The 23,138-nt window shown below is 49.7% G+C and overlaps 1 protein-coding gene and 1 pseudogene across 1 annotated transcript; both read right to left on the bottom strand.

Annotated features, from left to right (window-relative positions):
* Window positions 1-10,707: 10,707 nt before the first annotated feature.
* LOC149333550 (toll-like receptor 2 type-2) lies at window positions 10,708-14,616 on the bottom strand. The gene has a single exon (XM_089556077.1). The coding sequence runs from the start codon at window positions 14,480-14,482 to the stop codon at window positions 12,146-12,148; it is 2,337 nt and encodes a 778-aa protein (XP_089412203.1). The 5' UTR covers window positions 14,483-14,616; the 3' UTR covers window positions 10,708-12,145.
* Window positions 14,617-18,162: 3,546 nt separating this feature from the next.
* Window positions 18,163-19,832, bottom strand: LOC149333551 (uncharacterized; annotated as a pseudogene).
* Between the last annotated feature and the right edge of the window lie 3,306 nt (window positions 19,833-23,138).

Consider the following 23,138-nt stretch of genomic DNA (forward strand, 5'->3'; position numbering starts at 1 on the left):
GTGGGTGGTTTGAAGATTGTCTACTTCGTTGCATCAGCACTTATTCTTATGAAAGCCTGCAAAAATTGCAGTTCTGATGCCTGATGTGCAAAAAGAACAAAAAACTAGATCAGCCAATGCACGTTTGTAGAAACATCTTTCTTACGGCCGAAATTTGATACAACAGTTGCTTGTCGCCAGAATACTGTTACTCCACTTGATTACTGACGCATGAAAATTGACCCCGAATGTGAACGAAGAGCTGCAATTTAAATCTTTTCCTAAGTGTATGGCTTGCTCAGATAAACCACAATCACGGGAATCGCTTCCGACAAAGCGCGACCTTTCTCAGCACTTTCGGTTTACAGGTGTGCTAATGTGATTTATTTGATTTGTATCAATTCTGCAATGTAGTGTACGTCCCGCCGCTTCACATTCAGTGATCAAAAAGAAACCATCCTCTTCGGCGCAAGGTTCTCCGACACAGAACACTTTCGCAACCAGATGTGTGTCCCTTTCATTACTTAGGTTCAATAGCTCAACAATCGTTTTTTTTTTTTTAAAGGCGACATTCATCATGTTTCAAGAAGCCTGGTTGTTTAGCACAACTTTTTTTCACCTACCGCTTTTCGGCGAAACTGCGGCACGTCCTGCAAGTAAAGGTACAAATGCAAGCAAGGCTGTACAAACTTTTTACTCCAAAAAGCTCAAAGTAATCGCTGTACATTTCTTCATTTGTTCGTGTGATTTCAGCCAAATATAAAAACGATTGTTTAGCTTGAAAATCGCCTTTTGCATGCGGTGGTCATAAAAGTCTTTCGCCTGCCTTGTAAACTATCATGACTCTTCTTGTGAATTCGCTATGGGCGCAAAGCTTTTCAGCCAGATGGTTCTTGAGGTAAACAAGCAAGTGAAAATAACTGGGGTTCAGGTCTTGGCAATTCGTCCATTGATCCAAAATCTTCCACGTGAATTTTTTTATAAGGAGTGAGGTGGTTGCGTACGGGGTGTGGACCCGATTGCTGTCAAGGAACAACTTGTGAGCGATCCCTTACGTTTGCATCAAATGTGGTGTCGCAACTGCTGCAAGGTTTCTTAATATGCAGAGAGCTAATATAACTTTTCTTGCAGTAATGAAGTTTAAATTAGTAAAGCCTGCCTCATCATTATACGCCTATGCGAACGCATTCCATCTATGAATTTGCATAGTTCATCAGCGACAACAGTCGGCATCCAACTCTTTTTTCATCGGCTGGGCTTTAGCAGAATTTTCTGCAGCACTTCCTTATATGCTGTTGACTCTAAAACATGATAACAAAGAGCACATGTCAGACTGTGAACGGTCGCTGACAGTAGTCATTTTGCATGCGTGTGAAGAGGTCATCAGAATTGCACTCCACATTTGGCGGGAAAGAGTGCAGATAATTGTAAAGTGTAAATTGGTAGATTATTTTTTTGAGGAAAGGAAATGGCGCAGTATCTGTCTCACATATATCGGCGGACACCTGAACCGCGCCGTAAGGGAAGGGAGGAAGCTGGGAGTGAAAGCAGGAAGAGAGAAAGAGGTGCCGTAGTGGAGGTCTCCGGAAAAATTTCGACCACCTGAGGAACTTTATCGAGAACTGACACCGCACAGCACACGGGCGCCTCTTGCGTTTCGCCTCTATCGAAACGCGGCCGCGGGGTTCGAACCGGGGTACTCCGGCTGGGTAGACGAGCGCCTTACCACTGAGCCACCACGGCGGGTAAAGTGTGCTTGTCCGCGAATTTGTCATTTCTACGTGGGAATAGAAAATTTGAAAGAAATGGGCTCGAAAGAATCCGAGTTGACTGAACGAGTTCTGAAGTTTCTTCCCTTTAACAGCATTTACGACGGTGTCAAAAACGAGCCGGAAAAAATTCTCTGAAACTGAAAATATCTCTCGCATGCAGTCCTGCTAGCATTTATGGCCGCTTCTAAAAGGCAGGACATTCGACGCTGTTGTTTATAGTTTCAAATCGTCGAATGAAATCATCTTATACAGCATCCTTCCTCGTGAAAATTTCAATGCGCGGGACAGCTGTCTCCATGTGTGAAAAGAACACTGACTGATCAAGTCAGTGACTTCAGGATTCATGCTGGTGACCCAAAGGCTGTTTGCGGTAATTAGGAATGAGTGGAGCATAAGGCGACAAGGAGAAGAGCAATAAATTTTAAAGCGATAGCGTTAAGGGCCCTGTGCCCCCGTGTCGTAAAAAAAGCCGATGTCGTCGTCGGTGGCATTGGCCGTGGGGGAAAAATCCCAGGACCATTAATAAATAAAACCGAGTGGGAAAGTGGTCGACTTAGGGAATCGAACCAGGGCCTCTGGAGTGCTAGATGAGCGCGTAAACCAGTCCGCCACTCCTGCTTTTTTTTCTTTATTGCCTGGCTTTTGCAAACAAAATTGGACAAAACAAACAATCAACAAAACACAATAAACGTTATGTGAATACGACTCGTGGTCAGCCAGCATGAATCTGGCTTCGTCTAATTAAAATTCAGGCAATGTACAGAGCGGCTCTAGTTTTGAGAGCCACTCCGGAGGGTCCGCAGCGGCCTTCTGAATGCCCAGAAACATGTCCATATTTTCGCGAAAGTAAATCCAGGCAAGTCTTGCGTCTCGGTCACAATGGTAGCCTGCCATTCTGGAGCGCCACATACAGTGGAGGCCTGTCAGCGTTATTAAGTCGAAAGGCACCCCATCCTCATTTTCAACAGATAAGTACCGAATGCCGTACGGGTCTAGCGGAAATTCTTTCTTTAAGGTTCGCTGCAACACATCCCAAAAGTAAACCCCTTCCCAACAGTCTAAAAAAACATGGTCTATTGTTTCCGGCGTCCTGCAGATCAAACGGTGAGATCCTCACGGTAAAAATAATTCCTTTCCCTCTAAAAATTTTTTAACCGGTAAGGTTCCGGTGTGCAGCTTAAAAAAGAAGGTTTTTGTTCCTGGCGGCACCTGCATTTTTTTCACTCTCTTTAAAACATCTTTGCCTGGGCCTCCACTGTACAAGGCCTTGTACAAGGGCACGAGGAAAACTACATCGCACAAAGCACGGTACAGTTTCTTTCGTTTCACAATGGACAGAAAGTCATTCGAAAACCGCGCGGAAAGAAACCTTACACTGGCAACGATTTCCCGGTAAAAACCGCTGACCCTACTGTAAACCTCAGCAGTTCCGACTACGTACTCCGGCCGCAGGCGCCGCAGCCTAACTTGGCATACGGTGCGCAAAAACGGGTCTCTTGTGTCCTGAAAAAACAAGCAACGATTCACCAGCTGCCGAAGAAACAAATGGCCCAGTCCCAGCCCGCCTTCCTGTACCCGTCTGAACAGGTAGGTCCGGCTGAAGCGCTCCCAGTCAGACGACCAGATGAAGACGGCGAAAATTCTGTGCAGCTTTTGAATGCTTAACCGTGAACAGTGAAACACCTGCATGACGTACCAGAGTCTGCTGATGAAGAACAGGTTGCAAACAGTGGCTCTGGCAAAAATTGACAAGGTCGTCCCTTTCCACTTATCCGCTCTCTCCCGTATCTCTTTGACCTGCCCTGTCCAATACTGTTCGCTGTCACGGTACGCATCGAGCGGAACGCCCAAGTACTTATCTGGTGCCGTCGTTCAAGGCACACTCGCGAACCGTTCAGGCGTAGACGCCCACCCGCCATGACACAGCCCGAGGCACTTCGAGCAGTTAACCCCGCTTCCCGCAGCTTGGCTGAAATCGCGTACACATTTAACTGCCTCGCTTATGCCTCCCTCGTCCGCGGCAAACACTGCAATGTCATCAGCGTACGCTAAGAGCTTCATTTCGGCTGCTTGCAAACTGAATCCGTTTATACTCCTGTTTTTCTTTTTTCATTCCAAACCATCGAGCAGGAGTGGCGGACTGGTACCTTTCTTTGAAGATACCAGTCCGCCACTCCTGCTCGATGGTTTGGAATGAACAAAGACGTGTCTAGTGAATATGTTGTTGTCTTAGAAGGGTGCTTAAAAGACATGTACTGTGGTTGTTATTACCAATTATGAGCATGGAAATTACACAAGTCGCAGTTAAGCGAGTAGCAAAGTACGTTTCCGCTACAGCGCTCTTCGCTTGGCGCTCTTTCCGCTCTTTTGCTTCGCTTCGCTCATTCCGCTCTTCGCTTGGCGCGAACCTTGCGCCATCAGGTGGTGCTCACTGAAACCACTCTTTTTTTCCTGCTCCTCGTAATGTACTATCGCGCTCAATATGAGTTGCAACGCGCGGTCATCGACCGGGGCTCGTTCCGTGGTGTGCCTCCTCCAAACAGTCACTCGGAATTCTGGGAGAAACTGCTGTTCCAAGAAACAACAGCACCCCCGCTCAGTAAAAAGTTTCTCCCAGAATTCCGAGCGACTGTTTGGAGGAGGCACACCACGGAACGAGCCCCGGTCGAGGACCGCGCGTTGCAACTCATATTGAGCGCGATAGTACGCCACTGCCCCAACAGATAGCGGGTGACGGCAGCGCCTCCCGCTCGTCTCGTTCGGGCGCAGTGCGGCCGTGTGGGGACGCAGGAATCACGCGGTGAGCGGCGAACAACTGAGCGCACATTCAAGGCTCCATCACCAGGATGCATGCGGCTTGCTGCCCGTCGTTGCGCGTTTTAAGCTTCGGATTTGTCGGGAACCATGCGCTGACGAACTACGACTGCATCTTGAGTCTCGCGCGTTTCGGCGAGGCGCCTGGAAGCGCTTCTACACCGTTCACCGCTCTGCGCGTCCGTTTCACCGTACTTAGCGTCAGCACCATCTGGTTCACACCATGGCCAATTCGCATATATGGGCATTAATCCAAGAAAAGCTATCGCGTCATACCCTTAAGGCGGAGCTTAAATGTCTCCTCCGAATTATTTGTTCATGCCACCACCAAACTTCTGAACATGCAGCGAAACTAACAATATATTCAGCGGACATTACTCACCGCATGCCCCTTAAAATTTCACTTAAAACAGCGGCCGAGGGACAGCACACAGCAGAGACGCGACACAAGGCAAATAACTGATGTTTATTTGGGCGCACAGAATATATAGTCGAAAAAGTTTGGTTTGGTTTTTTGGGGTTTAACGTTCCCAAGCGACTCAGGCTATGAGGAACGCCGTAGTGAAGGGTTTCGGAAATTTAGACCATCTGGGGTTCCTTAACGTGCACTGACATCGCGCAGTGCACGGACCTCTAGAATTTCGCCTTCATTGAATTTCGTGTTTCGGGTCAGTAGCGCCGTAACCACTAAGCCACCTCGGCAGGGCGTATATAGTCGTAAAGGGGGGAGGTAAAGGGAAGAAGGCAAGAAAATAATAACATTGCGTAGTCGCGATGAAACAGAGGTGGTCATCGCCACCGGATAAAATCGAAGTAACAAAACACGTGCAAAACACGGGAGATATAAAGTTCCTATACAGAAGAATTATTAGATGTGATAAAAAAACAAAAACCGAAGCAATAAAACACGAGGCTAAGAAAGCGGCGAAGACATAATAACAAAATAAAAACAGGGAGCGGGCTGCAACAAGAACCATCCTCTGTCATAAAGTGGAGCGTTAAAATTTATAAAACTGTCCAAAGTATCTTTTTTCCCCTTTCGGTGAGGGCTACGTATGTGGTACTGAGGCAGGATTCGCTGTTGTAGCCCGTCGCAATAGCTTCCAGTACTTCACGGGTTAACCGCTCGCTCTTCCTGGCCAGGAAGGTGGACTGGCGCAGCAGTGACACATCCGGTTGGTTGGCAATGCTTGCAGTGGTGGGCCAAATATACTCCTAGGCGTTGCTGTGGAATCTTGCGTGCTCCATCGCGCGTTTGTTGTAGCATCTACGCGTATGTCCGATGTGCGAAGAAAGCAAAGTCCGTCTGTCGGTTGGTTAACCACATTACCAATGAGAAGGGTAGCGGTGTATGCAGGGTACAGCGCGAACAATATTTTGTGACTTGCCGAGAAAGAATGGCTTAAAGCCTCAAATTGTCCTACGGTGTAGTTAACAGGGGTGGACTATCCGCTGCCTCATTGTCAGGTTTTACGAGCACTCGAGAAATTTGCAGGGGAACAAACCACTGCAAAAGTTGCAAGCACTACAAGCGAGTGTCAGAACCGAAAAATGTATACCAACTAGATGTCAGGATTGAATACCAACCGCCGCGGCGTCTAAGTGGTTATGGTGCTCGACTGCTGACCCCAAAGACGCGGTTTCAGTCCCAGCGGGTACGGCCGCTTTTTGATGCAGGCGAAATCTAGATGCCCGTGCTATGTGTGGTGCCAGCGCACGTTGAAGAACCACGGGAGTTTGAAATTATCCTGAGCCCTCCACTACAGCCTCCCTCATAGCGTGAGCCGCTGTGGGACGTTAAACACTATAAAACCAGAACCAGTAAAGATTGAATAGCCGGAGAATTCCACAGGCACATTTCTTCGCCAACACACGTGCAGTTTGCATTCTCACACAGTCAAGAGTGTTGCCCACTGGTCAGATTGGGTTTTAGAACAGGCAGCAGACAACAAGTGAATAAGAAAAAGAAACAAAATTCTGACACGCACAGGGTTTTTCAGGGGTAGAGGGCGCTTCCCATTTCCACATAAATTGCATTTTTTTTTTGGCAAATAAAGATACAGCTGATAGTTACGCAACAAGCAATTTGTGTTATTTTTCGTGCATCCTCCGTCTGTTTTTGTGTATATTCACCGGATTAAAGTACTGAAAAGCATTACCAACTAACCTCTTTTCTCGCTTTGATTTCCTATTGAGCTCTTCAAAAAGCGTGATAATGGTTAAAATAATCAGAATGAACCTCTCGAATCAAGACGCACAGAATGCAAAGCATCTTTGCTCAGTCAGGGGTGTAGAAGAACCTTATGTAAAACTACTTCAATATTATATAGAACGACTGCACAGTTACCACAGCCCTCCCTATTGTCAGCAATAAAATTTTATTAAGGATGGGCGTGAAGCAGAGAGGCATGATCTCGGCAATGCTCTTCATCGCCTGCTTACAAGAGGCGATCAGAGGCCTGGATTGAGAGCAGTTGGAGGTAAGGGTTAGTGCAGAATACATTAGTAATCTCCAATTCGGTGATGACAATGCCTTGCTAAATCACTCAGGAGACGAGCTGCAAAGCATGATAATTGAGTTAGACAGGCAGAGCGGACCGGTGGGTATGCCGAAAACCAAAACGATGTTTACCAGTCTCCGAAGGCAACAGCAGTTAGTGGTATGCTGGAATTGGCAAGGGAATACGTCTACTTAGGGCAGGTAGAGACCGTTGACCTGGATCACGAGACTGAGATAATTAGAAGAAGATTAGGCATGAGTGCATATGGCAGATTCGTTAAGACCATAAATGGCAGTTTATCATTATCACTCAAGACGAAAGTATACAATGGCTCTATCTTACCGGTACTCACCTATGACGCCCAAACGTGGAGGCGAACGAAAAGTATTCAGCTGAAGTTAAGAAAAACGCAGCGAGCTATAGAAAGAAAACTAACATGTGTTACGTTAAGATACCGGAGACAGCCAGAATGGAGGAGGGAAAAAAGTTGGTTTAATGACGTCCTAGTCGAATTCAAGAAGAAGAAATGGGTGTAAGGTGGGATTTGTTCAGTGAAGCTTCACAACGGGAGAAGGGCTAGCAGCCGTCCTAGGTCAGCTGGTCGACAGGAGCCTGCACCAGGCGGTGGCAATGCGGCTCGCGCGTATGCCCGTCGTCTTCCTTAGAATGGCCCCCGGACAGAAGAGGAGCCATCCTGGCGACTTAAGTGCGGACAAGATAGCGGGGTCGTGGTATGTCTTGAGGCGGTGTATGTGGACAGTCTCACGGCCGCGGCGTCTGAGATCGGGTGACGACGTGAGGGGCTCAACAATGTAGTTGACGGGAGATCTTTGCTGCTAGATGCGGTAGGGCCCGCGATACCTAGCGAGCAATTTCCTGGAGGGGCCTGGAGTACGGGGTGGTGCTGGGGAGGTTTACCTTCATCGTGGCGGGTTTTCTGAAGGGTCTGGGTAGCTTTCGTGAGCGACCGGGTGATCTCACGGCAGTCTTCGGCGTGCCTGGCGGCTTCGGAAACGGTGGTACACTCAGATGCGTCAGGGTGGTAGGGGAGAACAGTTTCAATGGGAACGGAGGGATGTTGCCGTAAAAGAAAAAGAAAGGAGAAAATCCGGTTGTAGACTGTGTAGCAGTATTGTACGCGAACTTAATATACGGGAGAATGAGGTCCCAGTTCGTTTGGTTCGAACCAACGTACATAGCCAGCATGTCCACCAGAGTTCGGTTAAAGCGTTAAGAGAGGCCGTTTTTCTGAGGGTGGTAAGCGGTGCATGTCCGATGGATGACGTTGCACTTACGTAGAAGAGCTTTGATGACGTCAGATAGGAAGACGCGGCCTCTGTCGCTGAGGAGTTCACGAGGGGCACCATGCCGAAGGATGAATCGACGCAGAAGAAAGGATGCCACATCCTGTGCCGTGGCAGCAGAGAGCGCGGCGGTTTCAGCATACCTTCGTGAGGTGATCGACGGCAACAATGACCCAGCGTTTGGCAGAAACAGTATACGGGAGGGGCCCGTAAAAAATCAATGTCAACGCGGTCGAAAGGGCGAGGCGGGGCATCCAAGAGAAACGGGGCATGTAAGAGAAACGGAGTGCATTTCAAGAGAAGCCAAGCGTAGCATTGGGCGGAAGGAAGTTATGTAGGCGGATGAGATTAAAGGCCCAACTCCATCGGCTCTTTTCGGCGCGCGTCCTGCGCGCTTGGGGGCCCACGCGTCGGCCACAACAGGTCTGCGCATGCGCGATGCGTCGGCCGCCGCCCAGCGCGTCCACGACGCTCGCATCCGACAGTGCCAGATATCGGCGCCTCGCGCGAGCGCTGGCGCGCGCGTCGGAAGCAGGGTCCGGTTTTCAACAACGGAAGGACCGCGGGGCTCTCGGGTACTCTTTTCTTCACGGCTGAAAGCTCTTTCAGGTTCCCTCAAATTTTCTCGGAATCCTTGCAGGTCCCCAACCATATTTTGTTTACGGCTTGACATTTTTTCAGTGGGCTCGCGAGGGGGGAGCGAGCCAGCACCAGGAGCATGGAGATGCATGCCACTTTTCGACGCTCGTCGCGGCACGTGATGGTCGCGCGAACGCTTCGCGCGCACACCGAAAAGCGCCGATGGAGTTGGGCCTTAACAAGTTTGAAGGGATAGGGTAGCCGCAGCTGGCATAGGACAGGGTTAGCTAGGGAAATATGGAGGAATTCATTTTCCTGCAGTGGGCGTAGTCAGCCTGCTGCTGACGATTACAATGGACGTTTCAGATCACGCTTTCTTTTTTTTTTATTTGATAACTCAAAGGCCCCTGGTATGGGGCATTACATGAGGGCGCGGGCATGACCCCCAAGTTATAATGATTCTAATATTGTCATTTATTAAATTTTGCAGCTAATTGCAGAAAGGAGCCACGATAGGAGTGTAGTTTTAATCTACAGGAGAAACATTTCTCAAACTGCTGTATGTGCGCAACACGAGAACTTCTTTTACGGCCATTTCTCCAAGCACTTAACGACAGCCGGAAAGACACAAGTGTGTTGCGGTCACAAGACTGGAGTGAAAGCCACGAGTCCCAATTATTTGCTGTCATTGTTTGCAGTTAAAGCCATTGCAGCTTTAAAAAAGGAAAGCAGCTCAAAAAATATTAATCAAGAAAAATTCATCGTGAATGCCACAGTCCAGGAACTCCTTTATTACAGATGCAAATAACGCACACGGGTTTATCCAGCACAACTTCGCGGGGTGTACCAGAGATTTTAACACGAAATTGTCAACTGTCTGCCTTTAGAACAGCTTTACAAAAGTAACACGGCACCCATTTGACAGAAGTCCCTCGCCCTTTCCCTTCCACACGTACAAAGAAGCAGGTCAATGATTACATACTTATGCGAAGACAAAAACAGATGGCAATGCACACAGTGCGCATGAAACAGGTACAGTCAGATCACAATAAGTACGAATGCATATCTAAAAATGTGTTTGGCAGTCAATTTATCGAAGATGGTGAACGACAGCAGCCCGCAATGATGACGGCGACAGGCTAGTGCTTCAGCACGGACAAGAAACAAGCACAGTTTCAGTACATTGTACACCACGTGCAAAATATATACGCAGTGATTGGTGAGAAAATGACAACAGCAAACACAGGAAAGCTCGTACATGAGGCGGAGAGATGCACCGGACAAAACGTACACTTACAGAATCCGCACATGTGCTGAAGTAAAAAAGTCCATAACTATTATGGGAGAATTGGAAGAACCGCCCATCCCCCGGGTTCATCATGACGAGCCTTGTCGTCAATCGGCGGAGAAACTACTTCACGGGCGGTCTAATCGCACCACACCGGCTCATCGCACGCCCCCTGTAAAACCCCGGACGTTACAAAAAGCATACCCCAGACCCGAATTCCTGACACAAAGAACACACTCCGAGGAAAGGTATGCGCAAATGAACTAACTTTCAGTGCCCAACTCGTTTCCGGGCTTCGTTACGCGCCGGAAATCTCAGCATCTATGTTTTTCGAAAATATAGTTGTTGTTTTTTTTTTTTTTTGGGGGGGGGGGCTTATTTTCAAATAGCAATCCACCGCGAGACAGCTCAAAAGAGGATATATTGTCACCTTTTTCTTAGCTTGGTGCAGCCTTCCTACGCCGAAAAAAACTTCCTGATACCTTGTTCGCTATGACTCCAGAGTCAGCGTAACACACTCCCTTCTCTTACATTGCCGGAGGCGGCGTGAAGCGAGTTGTCCTGACTTACTGGTGCCAAAAGTGAAAGGCGTCACACCAGAGTAGCCATTAGGGTTAATTCGGTTTTCCATTGTTTTCTAAGGTGTTCGTGATAAATTCAGGCTGCTTCGTAGAGTTTTGAAGCATTTTACCTCTTGCACTTCTCAGAAAACCTCGGTATATTAGAGCAGTTTTTCCTGCTGTTATTGATAAGTGACTCCTTGAAAATGCAGTCCCCTGTTCTGTAACCGACCGATTACGCTTTACTTGAACAATGGAAGCAAAACTGCCTCCTAAAAAATTTCCCTTAGTGCTATTAGCACGACTGTACACTGAAGGTGCCCTAAAGGTACGCGCATTTCAGTGTGTAACTAAGGAATCTATTCCACTGCGCAGTAATTTTCCTGCTTGAGCTCTATGCTAACGCATCATCTGTGTATATTGCTTGTCTGCTAAAATCATCAGTTAAAGCTACCTCACTCTCTAAATCTCAGGCATGCACTATAAGTGGTGTCAACATTGATTTCGCTGGTTTATTGAATATTTGTTTTTGTCCTAAACCCTGCAGTGGTTATTGGAAAATTTTGAGCTGTACGAAGCTTTGTTTCTCCTTTCAAAACCGGAGGATGAGACGGCCGAACATAACGCGATATGAAAACTGCCCTACAATACCAAGTAGTAAAGTGTTTCGAACATCTAGAGACGTTTATTTACGAGAGTGCAGTTACAAGGACGCTTAAGCTGGTAATCAGACCTCTACCCGCAGTGCTAACCAGGAGACGTACAAGAAGTTTTTCGAAATGTGAGAAAGGTGTTTACTGCCATACACAAAGTAAAAGAAAAGTCGTATCATTTAGTGGTTTTACAACATTCCCTTCTTTCTGTTGCCTTTTCTGAAGCACTGCCTTGGCGTGCTCTTCACCTTCCAGTATGCGTGTTCTTCTGCACTCTCAGTGACGACAGGTTGACGGTTACGGCGTAACCTGTAAATTACTCGCGACCTGCAGCAGAGGTGGAGCGTAACCCGCAAATAGTTCATAACCGGCGATAAAATAGACTCAGCATAACCCGTATAGAGTGCACGCTAACATACATGCCATAACTTCATTAAGCCCTTATTAAGGGACACCAGGATTGGACTTTAGGTAAAGCCTTTACGAAGCGATGTAGCGTCAGCGGTATGTGGACTCTGATTCGAATGGTGACAGTGCCTAGATTTATCGAGAATGCCGCTACGGCAGCAACGCCAGTGTAATACCTGACTAGTTACACCACCAACGGCAGTATAATACAAGACTAGTACCACCAGCAACGGTCTAAACCTCATGAGAACGCAATTCTTGGAAGCAGGAAATTTTAGAGCACACGGCTACTGTTGCAGAGCAGCCTGGACCTGGAGCCAGAAGAGGTTGCTCAGGGCCTCGCTCGAACCGTCGGGCGGTAGCTCAACGTAGGTGCGGGACCTGATGAGTTGCGTCAGCATGGAGCTCAGCTCAGATTCCTCCAAGTCGTTCTTTCTTATGAACACCAAGCCATCGTTGCGGTCGTTCTCAAACAACCGATGCCGCGCCAGGCTCAGCTCAAACATGCACCAGCGACTGCGGCAGAACTCCCGGCTCAGCACGAAGAGCGACACGCGGCTCTGCATTATGGCCCGGCAGATGTTCTCGGTGATCGGGAGGCCCGGGATGAAGTCTCGCTCGGACACGCAGAGCCGAAACTTCATGGAAGCTTCGAGCTTTGGAAGGAGCACGTCTCGCACCCACTCGGTGTCCGAGGTGTGGTACGAGAGGAAGCCGTCCCACAGAAAGCTTCCTGTGTGCGTCTGTCTTCGATACGCTTTAATGGCTACTTTGAGGTAAAGCAGGCTGTACATGCAGTACCAGCGGTTCCTGTAAATGACGTAGCCGACCAAGGAGGCGACCATGACAGAGAGGAGCGCAGGAACACCGTAAATTCTGTAGTAGTCGGGCGGGGCGCAGTCGTCTTCATTCCAGGGCGCCTCGAGAACGCGCCTTCCGTCGAGCTCCTCAGGTTGTTTGCAGACAAAGCACTCGGTACACTGAACAGGGTGCTCCTGCAGCACGGAAAGAAGGTTCTTCAGCTGGCAGCTTGAGCAGTCCCAGGGATTCTTGCTGAGGTTCACGTAGCTGACGTTGTTGATGTCACGCAGCATGTCTTCGTTTATACTGGATAGCACGTTGTGCTCTAAGTGAAGTGTTTTCAGTTTACCCATGCGAGAAAATAAAGGTCCCCTCCACTTTGATATCCTATTATAGGCAAGATTTAGCTCCTCGATAGGAGCATACTCCAATGCATCCAGTCGTAGTTCTTTAATCTCGTTCTGAGACAGTATGAGTCGAGTCAAGGAGATCAAAGTGGAGAATACTTGCGTTCCTTCGAAGTGTACGATCTGGTTTTTATTGAGGTTCAGAAAAATAAGTTTTCTAAGTCCCTTCACGTTTTCTGCGTCCAAATGCTTAATCTTGTTGCTAGCCATAGAGAGGTTCTTGAGGTCTTCCAGGCATTCGAATGGAGACCCGAAAATCCTAGCTATATCGCAGTTGTCTAGCGCCAGTCTCTTGAGCAGCGGAAATCCGCAAAAGGCGCGATTTGGTAACGAGCTGAGGTTGGTTCCACTCAGAATTAGCCGCTGAACGCTGCTGTTCCATTCACCATCCCTGGGAGAGTACTGAAACTCGACGCCACGTGGCACATTGGTATCGGACATGTCGAGTGTATCTAGCCGCTCTAAGTAAAAGATTGCCTTTGGAATTTCGGGTAATTTTGTGCCGATAAGCGAGGCATACCTGATACCTGCGCTTATAGTTGAGAACGCAAGTGGAACGATCTCCCGAATGGGCGTGTGGAAAAACTCTAGGCGCTCGATTTCTCGTCCGAGTGTTCTATTCTGAAGTAAGATTCTCTCAAAGTTGCATTTGTAGAATATAAGATGCTTTATGTGAGGGACGGTGAAATATGTAATGATTTGATATGGGAATTCAATGACTGTGTCTGTAAATGTGACGTTCAAACACTCGGTCATGGTTGTGTCAACATGCCAGAACTTTAAATATTCACTTTCGGAACAGGTCTTGTTGCTATGAGGGTCGCTGAAGCCGTATACGTCAAAGGTACAGCTTTCGTCGGCTGGAGTTCCGTTGCAGACGGCGACAGCGGCTTGCGGAGGCTTGCCGAACGTTCTTTTCAATGTCATCTGGCGAATGTATAGGAGCAGGGAGTAAATTCTTGAAGGGCCAAAATTTATCTGATCGGACGTAACGAAATCGTCGTACTCCTCATCAAATATCGGTACCGGAAAATTATCCCATTTTTTAATCTTGACGGATCGGAGCGACATGCAGAGGGTACCATCCTGAGCAGTGTTCTTGTATGCAGGTTCGTCGGACACGAGCTCCTGCTCTATTGTCAGCGTATCCGGGTAGGCAGGAATGAAATGTTGCCGATTCTCCAGCCCTATAAAACTGGTACAAACCGCGTGGACGTATCCGTTCTCAACGGCCACGTTGCAGCGCTTTGAGCGGTGCATCAGCTCTGCGCAAGGAGCGATGCGGGTGCAGTTCATCGACGTGCTGAGGCCACAGGCTGTTGTCACAGCCCACAAAAGTAAAGCGCCAGTTTTCATGTACATCTCCGTCTGAAAGAAAAGAATGTGGCCGTTGAGAAAACCACTACCTGACCTCATTATCTTCCTGGGATCCCTTCAACTGTTAATACAATGACCTCTCGCGGAATGCTGTCTGCATTACTATCCCTTCTGCCGTTCACAGCTCGCTATGGGAAACTCGCGCTTAAGCACAGCATTAGGCGTACGCAGTACGACTGGTGCTTCAGGAAAGCCCACCACTAATATTTAAAAACAGTCTTTTAGAAGCATAAAGACTTCTGTGGCACAATAATATCAATCTTGGCGGACAGCAGAGAACAGATGAAGCAGGTTAACTGGTAAGGTGCTTAAGATTTTTTTTGACAGTTAACTTTCTAACTATATATGAAATTTGGGCGCCTGCTTTGAATTACTTAAATTGTACTGTCCGCCCTAAAAAGGGTCCAAGCAGGAGAGGGAAATGTTTTCAGAATATCTGCGGGCATTCCTAATGAAGGTCAGCAGTGTGTGATCGAAGTATATAGATGCTTTGAGAGACCAAGAGCCTGTCGCAGGGCAGGTTACATTGCGTTTCGGCAGGGACGTGTTCATTTCAATCTTTTTAGCTTCGGTTTTCAGTGCAAAACTTTACGCGGAATTCAGGGATTTATTTTGCTAATTTTCTTTACTTTCTTGGGAATTGAATTTGCTACGCAGTTGGTAGCGATTTCTTTTAAATGGGTGCCGTAGTAGACACATCATTTTCGTGAAAATCACTCAGGCATAGGTCGAAATAATCAAGCGCGCTTTCATGGCTGCCACGCGAAAAGTTTTTAACGGAGACAGATTTTGCAGGTGGAGAGTTTTACGAATTTTAATGCTGCTGGAAAAATACCCCATATGGAGACACGAGCCGCCGTTTTCCGCTGAGACGGAAAAAAGTTGATACATCGGCTGGTCAAGTTTGCAGCCACTAGTGCCTAGAACACGAAGGAGTTGTCTAATCACTAAACACGTGTTGAAAGCTGTGTTGAAACATAGGATCTGCGGATCTGCGGATACCTGCAGCCGGTCGTTATGAATAGCCTTGGCAGCTTGTGTAATTTCGAAAACGTGATTACTTACGGAGGTATGGCTCGAGAATTCTTTCTTTAATTTTAGTGATCTCGCGCCATAAGGTTCCCGCCAGCGAAAAGCGCGTGTCTTTGGCGCACCCGAAGAGACCTTCCACCTGCACCCCATCCTCCATTGAAAACCTGTCACGTGGCCTGTCACATGTCCCATTACACGGGGTGACGTGGCTGAGGCAGGGCCTTTGCTTTGCGTGCGCCCAAGAGGCTGAATTTTGGATAGCGCGCATTTTTTGGCGCGATACGATCAAAATTTGTTAACCCCCATCGCTAAGGGTACCGCCTTTTCGAAACTATAAAAAATGATGTGGCTTTTACTTACGGCCGCCCACAAATCTTTATTGCGACCAGCCCCTTAAAAGTGGCCGTTATGCAGTTAAAGGTGCACTGAAGAGGAATCTGAACTCGTATTTTCACCGCTGGAACTCGATCTACACGTTCCGAGCATGCTTAGAAACTTCGAAGTACTGCACTGTGCAAGCGATTTCCCTATTTTAAATACAAAAAAGTCGCTGCTTCCGCCTTTTTTTTAATTCCCCGCAGATAGTGCGAGGAGTAAACCTACCTTTCAGCAAGTCCCGTGGCGGCTTGCCGCTCTGCCATCAGCGGAGGGATATGTAGTGATCGGCAAAAGCAAACAGCTCACGCGTATTTTTATTTCCATGGGCCTAATTTGCAGCCATGTAGCGTCTGATTAGATGTATTTAATCATAGAAACCTAAAAAGCAACATAAAACCAAAAGCAATGCTGCCATGCGACTGCTTGAAAGGCACACCATGCGTTGGCTTACTCCTCCCACCGTCTGCGCTGATTAAAAAAAAAAAAAAGGCGGGAGCCGAACGTTAATCCGATTTAAACTAGGGAAATCAGCTACACAGGGCAATAATTCGAAGTTTTCAAGAATTCTCGGAACATGTAGATCGAGTTACTGCGGCAAAAAGCCGAGTTCAGATTCCTCGTCAGTGCACCTTTAACTATTAGAAATTAATCAGTCAGCTTGCTAGTTAAGATCAGAAACCTGCTTTCTAATTTCGGCTAGTGCTGGTATTTCAATACCTCAGAAACGGTCTCATTAGCTCAATAAGGCTCTTTTTAAAACATTGTCGCGGCGGGCGCGTATTTATACACGGTATTTGGCGATTATTGAAAAAATCACGTGAACTTGTTTTGTATCACGTGTATTGAAAAAATCACGTGAATTACGTGAAACAATCAGCGTCTTCAATGAATAGCAGCAGCTGTTTATACTGAGATCTCAATACTATGCTCTTGGGAATATTGAACATGGGGTAAACATCATTTTCATCATCATGTCTGGCTAGCAAAAAACCATGCCTATGATTTGGAGTGGCGGCCAGTGCCAGAAGAATTTTCCGTGGGATAATTCTGATGCTGCACTGCTCTCGTTCTCTCACACATGTGCTAAATCTCCAACATTTATGATCAACTCCAGAAACTTCACAGTTGTATAGGGGCTTTTAAAGTGCTAAGAAGAAAGCTGCTCTTGAAGCTATCTACATCACGTGAAAAATAGAAAAATGCGTACCTTGCTCTCAGAGCGCACGACTCCGCGTGTCTGCATTCGAAACACGGTGGGACAAAGTCACGGCGCAGACTGTGCACTTAGCAGAATGCGATCTGCGAACAGCGTCTTACATCACTGCCTGCGCCTACACAGGAAAAGGAAGTGCCGTTTGGAGTCGCTTTGAAGCTCCGAATGTTAGTCGGCATTAATGCAATAAAACAGCCGCGACGGTGGATATGGGTGCGACAACGAAGTCGTATCACTGTCAGTGCTATCTTTGGTTGAGGAAGAGCAGACGGAACACGATTATTTGCGTGTGGTGCCGCAAGAGCGAGCGGGAACTCCGTGGCTGCTTGAAAGGCCGTTGCAGCCGACCCCGGTAATGAAAGGCTCGCGTTGACCCTGTGGACACCTAAATTCCTGGAGGGAGATGTATAGCCGCTTTGGTTTTGTGTACGAGTTCGCTTTGCAGAGCATTGAACGACACCAAGTAAAAAATTAATCAAAGCGACTTTATTTCGCAACTTTACATGGCGAAAAGCCCCGCCGCGGTGGCTCAGTGGTTACGCCGCTCGGCTGCTGACCCGAAAGACGCGGCCCGGATCGATCGGGATCGGCTAGCGGCCGAATTTCGATGAAGGCGAAATTCTAGAGGCCCGTGTGCTGTGCGATGTCAGTGCACGTTAAAGAACCCCTGGTGGTCGAAATTTCCGGAGCCCTTCACTACGGCGTCCGTCATAGCCTGAGTTGGTCGGAGGTGGCCGCAGAAAAAGGTCCCTGCCCGCAGTCTTTCGAGCGCGGCTAAATGGTGCTGCGAACGTTACATTTTTGAGGCTGGGGGAACTGTAGGTGTTGAGTATGTGGAGTGGTGCATCGCGTTTCTTGGGTCCTGCTGGAAGGCAATGTAATTGTAAGGGTTGCACCGCTCCCTGGCTCCTGGAGAGCAACCACCGCCAGAAGCGAGTCGAGGATTGAAAGGAAAAGTCGGAGATCCGCCGGCTTTGTGCGGCAGCGGCAGCCCCGACAGTTGCACTAGACAATTTGGACGGGGATGGCCGAGTTGGTTCTTGGGGAGCGCCTGATATTAGGGCTGCTCGCCATAGTCGTTTAGGTTAAGGACGGGTTATAGTGATGCTGCTGCGAAGCCAGCACTCGCGGGGAGGGAAGCGTCCTCCACACCGGAGAGCGAGCAGCTGTCGTCGTCGTCGTCTACCTCAGGGGTGCGCCTCGGAGGTTTCAATGGGCGCCCGGATACGTCCTTGTAGGGACCGCCGGGCCTGCGCGAGGGGCGCGAGGAATGCGCAATTTGTTGGGCAATCATTGCGGGTATTGTCACTTGCAATTTGGAGATGGCATTGACCACCATTGAGATTTGGTTTCCTATGGCAGCGAATCGGTCGTCTATTGCCCCGAAGCGGGCCTCGAAATGGGCTTGCAATGCGGTCTCCGCGCTTGTTGCCGCCTTCGGCGCCACGAGCTCACTCTCCGTCTCAGCCGCGGGAGGAAAGGGGGAGAAGGTAGCTGGTGCATTTTAGATTCTAATTCGTTAGTTTTCTTTAGCAGTATCTCGTATTGGGCCCCTGCGCGCCCCAGGGAGGGGAGTGAGAAGGGGGGAAGAAGAAGCAGCCCCGCCTGAACCCTCCATGCCCGAACCACCCACCATGTGTCCGGTTTTGACGATGTCCGCCCAGGTCGGCGGTCGCTTGCCAGCACCTCCAGGAGGTGGCGCCAGCTTCTCGGTGGTGGAGGTTGGAGGCCCAAGATGGCAGCTTTTCTTCTTGGGCGCCGATTTCTTTTTCTTGCCCATTTGGGTGGCCATTTTTGGTGTGCAAAATTTTGCCGCACAGTCGCGTGAGTTGGTGGCATGGGCGGCACCACACACAGAACACCGGGGTACACAGTTGTGAGGGGCCCGCACCCTCTCCACTAGCGGAGCTTGGAGTCCACAGAGTACACACGTGTCCGGCTGCATGTTCGGACATGCATCCGCGCGATGCACGACGGCCCCACACTGGCCGCAGGCTGGGATAGTTTTGTAATAATTTTGCACAGACACGACCATGTTCTCATAATGCACGTAACGGGGCTTCTCCTTACCCGCGAAGGTGATGCGTGCCTTGTGGGATGTTCCAAATTTCCGGATTTCCACGATGGTGCCGGCGCGCCAGCACACTCGTTGTTGAAGAGTTTCCGTTGTGTCCGTGTTACGGACCACGATCACTCCGTGGCGCGTGTTGCCGCCGTCTTGTCTCAGGTAACCTTTAAGCTTGACCGATCCCTTCTCGGTATTAACAGCAAAGTCACCGAGGAGCGGGTCGGCCGCCTCGATGTCCGCGGTATGCACGATGATGATGTTTGGCTCCTCGAGGGCAGAACGGAGATAGCGCGGGCCCGTTCTGGGCCGAGGTACGCCGGAATAGCGGTACCGTAGCCGGTTTCGGTGAACGCCTCGTGAAGGGAAACACGTTCTCGGGGCTTTATGACTACAACGTAGTCTTCAGGAGCGGGTTTGGGCATTGGATACGGCTTCCACTTCGTGAACGCCTTGCACTTGCTTCACGTGGCGCGCGTCGCGAGAGACTTCATGTTTCTGACCGATGCGACAGCGGCCGAGGCGGCGCCGAACGCCGTCACCCGGGATTTGACATGGGAGCGGCGTGCAGCCGCTTGAAGCAAAGCTTGACTCCTAATTTTGGGAGAAACCGTCAAATTTATGTCGCCAATGGTGGGGACCGAAGTCCACGCCATCGCCTCAGGGTCGTAGGCGCGTAACTGCCGCGCGGAGTTATCCATTTTTACTCGGAGGGCTGAGTCCAACCGGCCGAGCGTCGGCGTTCTCGTTAGGTTTGTGGGTTTCTACGTGGTGTTACGACTCGCCTTCGTCCTGGGGAAGACGACGACATGGCAGCAGCGAAACGCCGACAAACCCCGAGACGCGCGTTGGGTGAACGCCTGGATGGCCACGGAAGCCGCGTCCGTCTGCCCGGTTGAGCGAGCGTTTCCCGTACACCGAGTGGGAACGCGCGTTCGAAATGCGCGCGAACGCCGCTCATGGACATTTCGGCGTCTGCGCTACGTGGTTGGCATCGTTCCCCTCTCCCAGCGCGTGACGACGGCGTGATCTCTCGGGAGTGAGTGAGTGCGTGCGTGTCGGTGATTGGTGCCAGTGAAACCCGGCCCCCATCTAGGGACCCTAGGGAAGAGAACTCTTAAAAAAAGCCGGCAGCGGCACGGCCGAAGAGCTTTTTTTCATCATGCTCTCCTGTTGAGCTGTCGTGATGCAGCGTTCCTGCAGCTCACTTGTAAATATTCATGTATAAATTCCTCTTCATTGTCTTTTCCCAGCAGCCTCGTCACAGGCGTCCCTCAATTCACTCTCCGGAGCACGTCCATGCTACCTCGTCCGTAACAAACTGGTGGCAGCGGTGGGGTGCTGCTACCTCGTTTGTAACAAACTGGTGGCAGCGGTGGGATGCTGTTACCCCGTATCTAACAAACTGGTGGCAGCGGTGGGATGTTGCTACCTCGTCCCTAACAAACTGGTGGCAGCGGTGGGACGCGAGTCGTCGGACGCCGGCGGAGAGTTGCGGACAACGGGACGCTGAGCAGCAGAACGGCGAGTCGGGGGCAGTGCAACGAGCCCTGTGTGTTGACTGGTTGCCTGCAGCGGACCGACTGCGCTGGATTCTTGGCTGCGAGGTTTGGTGAGTGCGGAACTTTCTTCTGCTGAGTTTTGCCAGGCTTTTGTTAGTGTCGGGAACAGAGCTGGTAATTGGGTTGTCGTTGCTGCTGGGTTAGTTGCAGCAAGACAATAGCGGGCAGTAGAGAAGCAGTACTCGGAGCAGCCATGGATTGGAAGACGCTGCGCAAACCAAAGTTACTGGAGCTTGCGAAAGAGTTGGGTCTGGAGGTATCAGACAAACTCAGAAAACCAGAACTGCTGAAGGCTATTCTTGCGTTGGAGGCTGAAGATGACGAGCTTGCGGAATGCCTTGAGACCATTGAGGAGAGGGAATTGGCAAAAAGAGAACAAGAGGAACTTGAACGTAAAGAAAAACAAGAGAAAGAGGAACGCGAACGTAAAGAAAAACAAGAGAAAGAGGAACGCGAAAGAGAGCAGCGGCAACAGGAATACGAAAGAGAGATGCGGGAACTCACGCGTGAACTTAACACGATCAGAAGTATCAGAGCGCGATCTCGCTTAAGTTTCTTGAGAAAAGGCGAAAATTTCAAAACTTTTCTAGAAAATTTTGAGAGAATTTGCATGGAGGAGGAGCTAGACCAGAGTTATTGGCCAATTGTGTTGATGGGATTTCTCCCATGTGAACCCGGAAATGTCTGGGCGAGGTTGTCTGACGAGGATGCCCGCAACTATGCGATAACCAAAAGTGCGCTCCTCAGATACTTTCGAATTCCCGCGGAGGCAGATTTGGAAGGCCAAATTGTCGGTGGTAAGCTACACCGCAATAGTGTCAGGGACCGAGTTAGAAGCTCCGCTCAGTCGCCGGATGACACGCGTGCTGTACAGAAGTGGCGGCATAGGACAGGTTTGGTCCAGGAAAGAAAGGCCACTTCGGCAGCGAGGACCGAGGAGTTCGGTCAAGCAGCTAGCGAAGAGTGCAGATCCACAAGCCGCGAGGGCTCGGAGGATAATATAGGCACTAAGGCTAGCAATGAGGAAGAGTGCATATCCGCCAGCCATGAGGGCTCGGGCGATAATGTAGGCACTGCTAAAAATAAGGAAAGGGGCAATGCGTTGGTTTTGAGCCCAGAGAATCATGCACTTTCCGGGACGGAGGCGGATTCCTGCGGTCGGGAGGATAATACCCAGGAGAAAGACGGCGAAGGTCTCCGTGACCAGGGAAAAGTAGTCCTTGGGTTATTTGAGGAAAGTCATGATGAAAGTTCTGTGAAGGCCGAGTTTAATGGGAATGAAGAGCAAACTGTGAGTTGCAGGATTCCCACCGAAAACAAAGCCGAGCGATCTGCTTCGTTAGTGAGCACAGACAACGCTAATAAGGGAGAAGCGACCGTCTCTAGCCCTGAGGCAAAACCTGCTTTGACAAGCGAGATTGATGCTTCTGCTCAGGAAGAGACTAGTGAGCTTGCGGGCCAGAGCAGTCAAGGAATCAAGGGAGACCCTCCTTCGATGCGGCTGGCGAACCTTAGTAGCCAAGTTTTGGACACAGCGCTTTGCTGTAAGGAGAGCGGCTGCGAGTCACCCGAGTGCACCGCTGAAACCCAAGGGCAGATCGCAACGTTAGCCATCGAGTGTGGTTTAGATCAAGTTGCAGGCCAGGGAGTTAGGGTCGCAGGGTCGATTAGCAAGCCTCAGGAGAGCAAGTTATGCTCAGCAGGAGATAAAGTGCTGTCGGAACAGCTGGCTACTGAGTCCTGCGGTGACACCGAAAGCACGAGCCGATAATTCGAACTTAAGGGGGAAATACGGCTCGGTGCTGCGTCAGCGAGAAGATGCGGAGGGTGAGGACACAGCGAGAAATGGAGGCGCGCAGGGCCGTTCTGCGAAGGCAGTTTTAGGAAGGCGACCACGCGCAAGGAGAGCCAAGACGAGGGGTGCTCTCGAGAGAACGGACGAAGTACGGGCCGAGGACATTGTAAAGTTAAAGGCCGGCCAGCAGCGTAATCGTCCGAGGCGATCATCACGGCACTCCATATGCGTCAGGCACCGCGCTAAGGCCAGACTAGCTCGGCGTTTACAGACAGCGCGAAAGCCACCTTACCCATTGTGGGGACGCTACGGTAGCAGGACGCGTAAAACTCGCAGCGGGCCGAAGAGGACGCCCAGCTACCGCATGGAAGAACGCCGCAGAACGCGTTCCAGTCGAAGGACACGGTTGAATCGAGAAAGGAGTCCTCGTAGGCGTTTCTTTCATACGCGACCGTCAACCCCTCGCATTCAAATGTTCAGACGCTACTCAGGTGTTGGAGACACGCGGCCGGTGTGCGGAACAAATCGTAGTTGCCTGGCGTCTGAGGCTCGCAGGTGTCGAAGCGCAGTTAAGCCCTTCGAATTTTGTGAATTGTCGGCTGCTAAAGCCACTGTTGGTGTGCGTCCACGCAGGGCGCGGTTGAAGAATA

This window comes from Amblyomma mixtum, chromosome 8, assembly GCF_055824585.1.
Source record: "Amblyomma mixtum isolate Tamu chromosome 8, ASM5582458v1, whole genome shotgun sequence".
Lineage (NCBI taxonomy): Eukaryota > Metazoa > Arthropoda > Arachnida > Ixodida > Ixodidae > Amblyomma > Amblyomma mixtum.